Source organism: Misgurnus anguillicaudatus, chromosome 9 (assembly GCF_027580225.2).
Source record: "Misgurnus anguillicaudatus chromosome 9, ASM2758022v2, whole genome shotgun sequence".
NCBI classification, from domain to species: Eukaryota; Metazoa; Chordata; class Actinopteri; order Cypriniformes; family Cobitidae; genus Misgurnus; species Misgurnus anguillicaudatus.
In genome coordinates this window covers 32,406,716-32,417,500 of record NC_073345.2, presented here as the reverse complement: position 1 = coordinate 32,417,500, position 10,785 = coordinate 32,406,716, and the positions used below count along the sequence as shown (strand labels likewise).

Below are 10,785 nucleotides of genomic sequence, written 5' to 3'. Positions count from 1 at the left end.
TGTCTGCCTGTCTATTTATCTACTATATCTGTCTGTCTGTCTGTCTGTCTATTCATCTATCTATCTTTATCTGTCTGTCTTTCTGTTTATCTATGTCTGTCTGTCTGTCTGCCTGTCTGTCTATTCATCTATCTATCTTTATCTGTCTGTCTTTCTGTTCATATATGTCTGTATGTCTGTCTGTCTGTCTGTCTGTCTATTTATCTATTATGTCTGTCTGTCTGTCTGTTCATCTATCTATCTTTATCTGTCTGTCTTTCTGTTTATCTGTGTCTGTCTGTCTGACTGTCTGTCTATTCATCTATCTGTCTATCTTTATTTGTCTGTCTTTCTGTTAATATATGTCTGTCTGTCTGTCTGTCTGTCTGTCTATTTATCTACTATATCTGTCTGTCTGTCTGTCTGTCTGTCTGTCTGTCTGTCTAATTATCTATCTATCTTTATCTGTCTGACTTTCTGTTTATCTGTGTCTGTCTGTCTGTCTGTCTGTCTGTCTGTCTGTCTGTCTGTTCATCTATCTATCTTTATCTGTCTGTCTTTCTGTTTATCTGTGTCTATCTGTCTGTCTGTCTGTCTGTCTGTCTATTCATCTATCTATCTTTATCTGTCTGTCTGTCTGTCTGTCTGTCTGTCTGTCTATTTATCTACTATATCTGTCTTTCTGTCTGTCTGTCTAATCATCTATCTATCTTTATCTGTCTGTCTTTCTATTCATCTTTGTCTGTCTGTCTGTCTGTCTGTCTGTCTGTCTGTCTATTTATCTACTATATCTGTCTGTCTGTCTGTCTGTCTGTCTGTCTGTCTGTCTAATTATCTATCTATCTTTATCTGTCTGACTTTCTGTTTATCTGTGTCTGTCTGTCTGTCTGTCTGTCTGTCTATTCATCTATCTATCTTTATCTGTCTGTCTGTCTGTCTGTCTGTCTGTCTGTCTGTCTGTCTTTCTGTCTGTCTGTCTATTCATCTATCTATCTTTATCTGTCTGTCTTTCTGTTCATCTATGTCTGTCTGTCTGTCTGTCTGTCTGTCTATTTATCTACTATATCTGTCTGTCTGCCTGTCTATTCATCTATCTATCTTTATCTGTCTGTCTTTCTGTTTATCTATGTCTGTCTGTCTGTCTGTCTATTTATCTACTATATCTGTCTGTCTGTCTGTCTATTTATCTATCTATACTTGTCTGTCTGTCTGTACATGTCTATTTGTCTGCATATCTGTCTGTCTGTCTATCTATCTATCTATCTATCTATCTATCTATCTTTGTCTGTCTGTCTGTTTTTTATCTACTACATCTGTCTGTCTGCCTATATATTTATATCTGTCTGCCTGTCTGTCGTCTTGTCTATTTGTCTGTTTATTTAAATCTGTTTATTTATCTGTGTCTGTCTGTCTATTTATTTATCTATCTATCTTAAAGATGGGCATTTCTGCTAGTTCTGTTACGCAGATCTGGCAACCCAAAAAGTAGATCAGATGTAACTCTGCTTGTATAAACCCAGCTAAAGTAATTTATTGTTATTTAATGCTTAATCCCAAATAATTTAAAGACCAATCTGTGATTAATAAAATATTGATATCTTTGACATTGACAGAGTAAATTCATGTCAAACATTGAAATCAAACTTTGATGCTCCTGATCTCATCATTAGATTATGACACTTTGTCCTGGGATTCACAGATGTAGAAAACAGTGGTAGTACCATAACACATCTTTAAAAAAACATGAGAGTATCATAGTAGTTCAAAATAGTTCAAAAGAATAATCACGGTACATTTTTGGTTGCAGTTAGTGCCCCCTGTTGGACAACCCTAACCCTAAATTTTTTAACCTGACCTGCTAAAGGCTGTCGGCCTCTAAGTGGAAAAACACTTGCAGCAGGATGTCAGGTGTATATAGAGACGCTCTGTGTGCTCTTGTGGGAACAAAGATTCACGTAAAACATTGTGTCAACATAACAAATTCTGTTTCATTGTGAGGTGTTTGCTTTGATCGATATCTGGTGTGTCTGCTGACGACTTTTGTCTTTCTTTAACCTTTGATTTTGTGACTCACACTAACGCTTTTATGTGTTTAAAGACTAACTGTAGTAATCTTGTCATATTGTTTTTCAACAGTTCATTCCTATGCCTGTACTGTATGGTGTGTTTCTCTACATGGGCGTGGCCTCTCTCAATGGTGTACAGGTGAGTTCATGTGTCTATAGGAGGATCATGTTACCCGTTGGCAGTAAAAGACTAATCCTACTGAGTACCGGATCTGCACTGGAGCCTGGGAACCCAAAAGAATCCAGAACTTAATCCGAGTTTGGAATAGTTGTGAATGTCAATATAATTTAGGTTTAGTTTACAGTGTAATACATCTAATGGCTTTTTAAACCTTGGAGATTTCAGGGCAGCTTTTCAAAGTCAGGTTCATTACTAGTGTTAATACTATACTATTGACATACTAATCTACAGAATATAAAGACTATAGAGTATATAGGAACACCCTAGCAACTATATAGAAAATAAATAATGACTGTATATTATGTGTGTATGTAGTTTATGGATCGCCTGCAGTTGTTGCTGATGCCAGCCAAACATCAGCCAGATCTGATCTACCTGAGACACGTACCGCTCAGACGCATTCATCTCTTCACCTTCATACAGGTGTGTGTGTGTGTGTGTGGTCACATGATGTATAGCATTAGATCTGTATGTGTCACATGATGACCACATGTTTGTATGTCGTGCACACAGGTGCTCTGTTTGGCTCTTCTGTGGATACTGAAGTCTACAGTAGCAGCCATCATATTTCCTGTTATGGTGAGTATTTTCTTCAAGCGATGAACACACAAACATGACAGCTGTATGTGCAAGCGTGGGAAAAGTGTTAAAACTATGTGGCTTTATGTCTATTCATGTCAGGATGTCTATATGTCATCTATCCATACCTGTATGTATCTATCTGTCTGTCCGTCTGTCTGTCTATCTATTTATCATACATGCGCACGCACGCACACATGCAAACACACACACACACACACACACACACACACACACACACACACACACACACACACACACACACACACACACACACACACCTCTGTTTGTCTGACTGTCTATCCATCAATTTATGTCTGTTTATCTGTATGTATGTCCATCCCACCATCTATACCTCTGTCTGTCTATTTATTGTATCTGTCTGTCTGTCCATTCATCTATCCATTTATAAATACCTCTGTCTATCGATCTATGTATGTCTGTATGTCTACCCATCCATCCATCCATCCAACCAGCAATACTACTGTCTATTTATCTATGTCTGTCTGTCTGTCTGTCTGTCTGTCTGTCTGTCTGATTAACTGTTCGTCCGTCCGTCCATATATATATATCTATATCTGACTATTTATCTATGTGTTTGCCTTTCTGACTGTCTATCTATTGTTTATATATGATAGATAGATAGATAGATAGATAGATAGATAGATAGATAGATAGATAGATAGATAGATAGATAGATAGATAGATAGATAGATAGATAGATAGATAGATAGATAGATAGATAGATAGACAGACAGAGGTATAGATACACAGATCTGTCTATCTATACCTTTGTCTGTCCGTCTGTCTGTCTGACTGATTTACTGTCCATCCGTACGTCCATATTTATATCTCTACATCTATTTGTCTGTCTACCTATCTGTTTGTTTTTCCGACTGTCTATCTATTGTTTATATATGTCTGTCTGTCTACACCTTGAGGTATAGACAGATAGATAGACAGACAGAGGATATATACCTTTCTCTGTCTGTCTGTCTGTCTGTCTGTCTATCTACCTGTCTGTCTATCATCCATCCAACCATCTGTTTGTCTTTCTGACTGTCTATCTATTGTTTATGTCTGTCCGTCCGTCCGTCCGTCCATCCATCCATCTATACATACCTCTGTCTATTGATCTATGTCTGTCTGTCTGTCTGTCTGTCTGTCTAACTGACTGATTAACTGTTCGTCCGTCCGTCCATATATATATCTCTGACTATTTATCTATCTGTTTGCCTTTCTGACTGTCTATCTATTGTTTATATATGACAGATAGATAGATAGACAGACAGAGGTATAGATAGGACAGATCTGTCCGTCTGTCCATATCTATATCTCTATATCTATTGATCTATCTACCTATCTGTTTGTCTTTCTGACTGTCTATCTATTGTTTATATATGTCTGTCTGTCTGTCTATCTGTCTTGAGACAGATAGATAGATAGACAGACAGAGACAGAGGTATAGATAGACAGATCCGTCCGTCTGTCCATATCTATATCTCTATATCTATTGATCTATTTACCTATCTGTTTGTCTTTCTGACTGTCTATCTATTGTTTATATATGTCTGTCTGTCTGTATAGACAGACAGAAAGACAGACAGACAGACAGACAGACAGACAGACAGACAGATAGATAGATAGATAGACAGAGGATCTATACCTTTGTCTATCTGTCTGTCTGTCTAGCTACCTGTCTGTCTGTCTATCATCCATCTAACCAGCAATACCACTCTCTGTTTATCTATCTGCCTATCTGTCTGTCTTTCTGACTGTCTATCTATTGTTTATGTCTGTCTGTCTGTCTGTCTATCTGTCTGCCCATCTATTCAACCACCTTATACATACCTCTGTCTGTCTGTCTGTCCATCGATCTATGTCTGTCTATCTATCCATCCATCCAACCAACCAACCAACCAACCACCAATACCACTGTCTATTTATCTATCTATGTCTGTCTGTTTGTCTCTCTGTCTATTTGTCTGTCTGTCTGTCTGTCTGTCTGTCTGTCTGTCTGACTGACTGACTGACTGTTCGTCCGTCCATATCTAAACCTTTGTTAATTTATCTATCTGCAGATCAGTTTGTCTTTCAGACTGTCTATCGTTTTATATATGTCTGTCTGTCTGTCTGTCTGTATATACCTCTGTCTATCTATCTGTCTGTCTGTCTGTCTATCTACCTACCTGTCTGTCTATCTATTTATCGGTTGGTCTGTCTATCCATCCATCCTTCATCCATCCATGCATTCATCTGTTTGTCTTTCTTACTGTCTATCTATTGTTCATCTATGTCTGTCTGTATGTATGTATGTCTGTCTGTCTGTCTGTCTATCTACTTATCTATCTACCTTCCTGTCTGTCTATCTATTTATCGGTCTGTCTGTCCATCCATCCATATCTACACCTCTGTTTATTTATCTATCTGCCTTCTATCTGTTTGTTTTTCTGTCTGTCTGTCTATCTGTGTGATTTTGAGATCTCTGTCTATGTTGTTTTCAGATTCTCTCATTGGTGGCGGTCAGGAAGGCCATGGATTACTTGTTCTCTCAGCACGATCTCAGTTACCTGGACGATGTCATGCCTGAGAAGGACAAGAAGAAGAAGGAGGACGATAAAAAGACGAAGAAAAAGAAAGGATCCATTGACAGCGAGGCGAACGACGTGAGTTAGTTGTCGTGTGTTTATTGTGCTTTTTAGAGACTATCATATAGCTGTAGTAGTAAGAATATCCCACCCGCTGCGTTCACAGTCGGATTTTCCAGCCATTGAAAATGTTCCCAGTATAAAGATCTCAATGGAGACCATGGAACAGAAGCCAATGCTGGGGGATAAACCCTCAGACGGTAAGTAAACAATCAGGATTTCCCTCGACCGCATGTACGGGTCTCAACCGTCATCGTCTTGTTACTAACAACTTTCAAACTTTCTTCTTTTTGCTCCAGACAAACACAACTTTCCCTGTGTGGAGTTCTGGTTTGGTGTGGATCAATAATCTGCTTATAACAGATGATGATGATTATTAATCATTATAATGTAATTGCATATACACTCACCTAAAGGATTATTAGGAACACCTGTTCAATTTCTCATTAATGCAATGGTGTAATGGTGTGGGGGATGTTTTCTTGGCACACTTTAGGCCCCTTAGTGCCAATTGGGCATCGTTTAAATGCCACGGCCTACCTGAGCATTGTTTCTGACCATGTCCATCTCTTTATGACCACCATGTACTCATCCTCTGATGGCTACTTCCTGCACCATGTTACAAAGCTCGAATCATTTCAAATTGGTTTCTTGAACATGGCAATGAGTTCACTGTACTAAAATGGCCCCCACAGTCACCAGATCTCAACCCAATAGAGCATCTTTGGGATGTGGTGGAACTGGATCTTCGTGCCCTGGATGTGCATCCCACAAATCTCCATCAACTGCAAGATGCTATCCTATCAATATGGGCCAACATTTCTAAAGAATGCTTTCGGCACCTTGTTGAATCAGTGTTACGTAAAATTAAGGCAGTTCTGAAGGCGAAAGGGGGTCAAACACAGTATTAATATGGTGTTCCTAATAATCCTTTACGTGAATGTATGTGTGTTAAAGTCAACATCAGTATGGATATTGTAGTCATTTTCATTGGTGCCAATTTTCACATAAGGTAACACACATAATGATAAAATGCATAGCTTGAATGCACTGTAAGTTGCTTTGGATAAAAATTGGATCTGCCAAATACATAAATGTAAAATAGATATAACATTGAATATCCAGTTTCACAATTTGAAAGTGAAATAACCTGGCATGTTGACTTTAACTGTGAAATTTTATGAAGTCATAAAAATTTCAAGTTTTTCTGTTTTCCAACTATTAACCTATTAAATCTTCTTTTCAGCAGCATCATAACACATTTCAACCTTCTGTTGATCTGCATTGTGTCTGTATAAACCGTCTATTTCTCTTTTTTCTTTTAAAGGAAGCAAATCTACGTCCTTCCTCACTCCCTACTGATGGAATGCACTTTTTCCCTTCCATGACTGTGTCAAGGTAAATTAATATTTGTAGGATACAGTAATTCATGTCTATAATGAAACACATCTAAGTCCCATTTTTCTTTCCTAGTCAGAATTTAAACCCATTTAAGAAGACCGTGCCTCAGATTAAAATCGATCTGAACCCTGACAACAAGAAGTTCTTCTGGAAATCTCCGACTACGGAAACGTCGCTTTAAACACTCAGAGACTCCTAAAAAAACGCCTTCAGAAGGTTTAGTCATTCAGATTCCTGTTAAAACAGGAATTTTAGTTTTCTTTATATCTAAACAGAAAACATTTAAACACTACAATCAATGACTGCACAATCACACGCTCTTTACCAAAGAGTCATTTTTATTTATTGCTTTTACTTCTCCAAGTGTCTTTATCTTAATGTTTTCGCTAACATTACTGTCATTAAAACAAAGATATTTTTGCTTAAGTAATAATTTTGGTTGTGGGTCCAGACATTTATGAATCCATTTATGTTTTTCATCTTCTGATAAATTAAGAAACTTTTAGAACCACAATATTTTATTAGACAGATAGCATAGATGTCCTCAGAAGCACAGAATGATGTCATAACCACAGAATGGTGTCATAATTACAGAATGATGTCATAATTACAAAATGATGTCATATTCACAAAATGATGTCATAATCACAAAATGATGTCATAATCACAAAGTGATGTCGTAACCACAGCGTGATGTCGTAACCACAGCGTGATGTCGTAACCACAGAGTGATGTCGTAACCACAGAGTGATGTCGTAATCTCAGAGTGATGTCGTAATCACGGAGTGATGTCGTAATCACGGAGTGATGTCGTAATCACGGAGTGATGTCGTAATCACGGAGTGATGTCGTAATCACGGAGTGATGTCGTAATCACGGAGTGATGTCATAATCAGTCTTAATGTACAATCTGATTGAATGATGAATATTTGTGGTTTGAGTTCTAATTTTGGCCAAAAACTGCTCTTCATGGAAAGATCAAATAATCTGCATGTATCAACGAACAAATATCAGCATCTCACATCTTCTTTTATACCTTTCTTGTTTTTGTTTGTGAAACTCAAACCCATACTACATATTACTGAACCACAATGGTGGTCCTCATTTTTTCCCAGTAAGGGAACTTAAATGACTTAAATCTTTCCTGCACTTAACAAGACACTTGAGTTTAAAGATGTATTTGTTTCCTATGATGGGAAACATTCAATATGAATATAATGTTCTAGTTCTACCTCTTGATTCACTGTAGGTGCCAGGCACTCTGTGTTTGAGTGACACATTTCTCTATGCAGTACGTTACAGATCTTAAAATCAGTGTGATGTTGATTTGATGGGATGAATGAGATGCTTTAAACCGATGTGTTGCAATGTGATTAAATTTTTATGCATTTACTGTGATAATCAGTAATCGATTATGATGATTTTATTTTTTGGATTTTTTAGCTGTACGTTTTTTTTTAAAGAAGTAATAATGTAGATAAAGACGTCTTTTTTACTGACTTTGATTCCTCTCTGTATGGACTCAATATTTAAAGTGGAACATGGAAGCACAGCATTGAGCAAACTTCCTTTATGTGACTGCTATTAAAAGCTTGTATTCAACACTGCTATACGATTCAGTCAGCAAATTAGGTGTAGTATATTTTGAAATGACGACATATGCATGAAATGATCAACAATCATTAAAACTTGAATATAGAAACACAAGTCAGTGTTTGTAAATAGATCTTTTATAGCAAATCATCTCGGATCAATGATGTCTTCCACGAGTTGTATTTCTTTCGATTGTATTAAATTGCCTGTGAGCGAACGGCTATCTCACCTTCGTAACGCAAGGTTGATGTCGTTTTCAGAAGTCATTTCTTTTCACCACACATGTTTTTGTTTTCTGTATTTATTATACCCCTGTCTCTTCTGGAGACTCTTTTATTTGCTCTTATTATGAAGGTGATGCTCCAGGCAATAATGATGAGATTTGCAGTTAATCGCTGTTGTGTAAAAGGGAATCACCTTGTGACTTTGTGACATGGCAGGCAAATTAAAGCGATTATAAAAAGGATCATTCTGATGGTGTGATGCATTAAAATGACTGTGTTTTTGATCATAAAGACATTTGCACTGCACTTAACGTACAAAGGGGAAATAGGGAAGTTTCCCAGACAGGTTTAAGCCTGAGTTATAAGTAGTTTTTACAAACATACCTTACAAAAACAATACAGGTGTGCATCTTGAAACAAAACAGTGCCACTGATATATGTTAAAATATGTTTGTGTTAGATGATTTTAAATTAAAGCAAAGATCCAACATGCATTTTAGTCTGGGACTAGGATTAGCCCTGTCTGGGAAACCACCCCAAATATTTAATTCACTTTTTTTCAGTGCCATAAACCTGCAAATAGATATTTCATGCATGCATGCTTTTTGTAAGGGGTCTAACGCCTAGAACGCAGTTATAGACACTTTAATAGGCTATGTATAAAATACAAACACCAATCCATGCATTTCTAACACTATTATTTATACTTAAAATTTGTGCTTAGATACTATTGCCAAGAATGATACCTCATAGTTAATGTTCTCGGCAAAAAAAAATTCTCTGGTAAAAAAATATTTGAAATATATGCTAATACATTTTGTAGCAAATAATGCTAAATTTAAAATATTTTTTATTTGGAAATATATTTAGTTTTTCATATATCAACATATATTTCAAAATGGCAAGCAAATACATTTCTAACTTTAATTCCATATGGTAAAAATGTATTATTTACACAAATATATTTTAAATATAGGCTATGCTAATTTTTTTAAGTATATTTCTTAAAGTTAAACTATATTTAATTTGAACCTTTTTAAAAGTGTTATGTTTACAGGTTCGTAACAAAACCAAATTTTTTTCAATGCAACGTGAATATATTTCCTTGGATTGAAATATATGGAGGGTTAAATATATATATTTTTTAATGCTATATTTTTTAAATATATTTCAAAATATGCAGAAATATATTGGTAAAGAATACCTATATTTTTGTAAACATATTCTTCAGCATATATCTTTTTTTTGCCATTTTTTGAAATATATTTAAAATATATATATATATATATTTTACAGTATGGGTTTCTAAATATTAATTTACCTCAAAGGGCAAGGTGACACAGACTAAAGAGGATAGGTAACAAAATCTTACAGGAACTTTAAGGAAGTTTAATCTGGATAAATCCCAGAGGCTAAGGACACTGTGTCTTTGTAATCTTTATTCACATTCCCTTTCCCTTCTGTGTATTTCTGGCCAAATCCTTTACATGTTCCCTGAAATCTCTTTAACCCACGTGTTTGACAGAGATAACTGCGTTTGCCATCAGATGGACAGGGATGACTAGTTATTGCTTAAATTGCTCTCTATCACGGGACAGGTCTTGTCCAAGAAAAAGATAAGTTGAGATCCACATTCTTTCCATCTTAGTAACAAATGAATCTCATCACGCGAATGGATTAGCCAAAGCTCCGTCTCTAAATTGCGCACAGAGGACTGAACGTCATCACGCGCTTGGACAGATTTCATTAGCAGTCACTTTCATCTTGTGATGATTTGTGGCTTTTTCGTGGATTTCAACAGACACCAACTGTCCTATACTTATAAAATGCAATGGCATCTGCTTTATTAACCCAAATGTTTAGAAGCCAAAAACTTTTGACAAATGGTCCGAATACATTAATATTTGTTGTAAGGTTCAAAAGTATCTCAACTGTATTACTACAGAATAACCTACTGTCATCTACTGACACCTAGTGGTCATTATGCGAAATTACGGTTCTCATTTTTTATTCTGGTTCTTGTTTCTTGCACAAAAGCAGATCACCTGTACACAAACAATATTCAAATAAACTAGAAAATAAAGTTTAAATCAAATTCAGAATTTAGATTTTAA

General features: G+C 36.2%; 1 protein-coding gene across 6 annotated transcripts in view; it reads left to right on the top strand.

Moving 5' to 3' along the window:
- Positions 1–8,913, top strand: part of slc4a4b (solute carrier family 4 member 4b) — a 51,384-nt gene extending 42,471 nt beyond the window's left edge. For 2 of the 6 annotated variants that reach the window (XM_073871497.1, XM_073871501.1), the window contains 7 exons: positions 2,116–2,184; positions 2,542–2,649; positions 2,740–2,805; positions 5,310–5,471; positions 5,560–5,653; positions 6,781–6,851; positions 6,927–8,913. In XM_073871497.1, coding sequence (XP_073727598.1) covers positions 2,116–2,184; positions 2,542–2,649; positions 2,740–2,805; positions 5,310–5,471; positions 5,560–5,653; positions 6,781–6,815 — 534 coding nt within the window. In that variant the 3' untranslated portion in view covers positions 6,816–6,851; positions 6,927–8,913. The remainder of the gene's footprint in view (positions 1–2,115; positions 2,185–2,541; positions 2,650–2,739; positions 2,806–5,309; positions 5,472–5,559; positions 5,654–6,780; positions 6,852–6,926) is intronic. The other 4 variants (XM_073871496.1, XM_073871499.1, XM_073871498.1 and 1 more) reach the window with 3 other exon arrangements.
- The last annotated feature ends 1,872 nt before the right edge of the window (positions 8,914–10,785 follow it).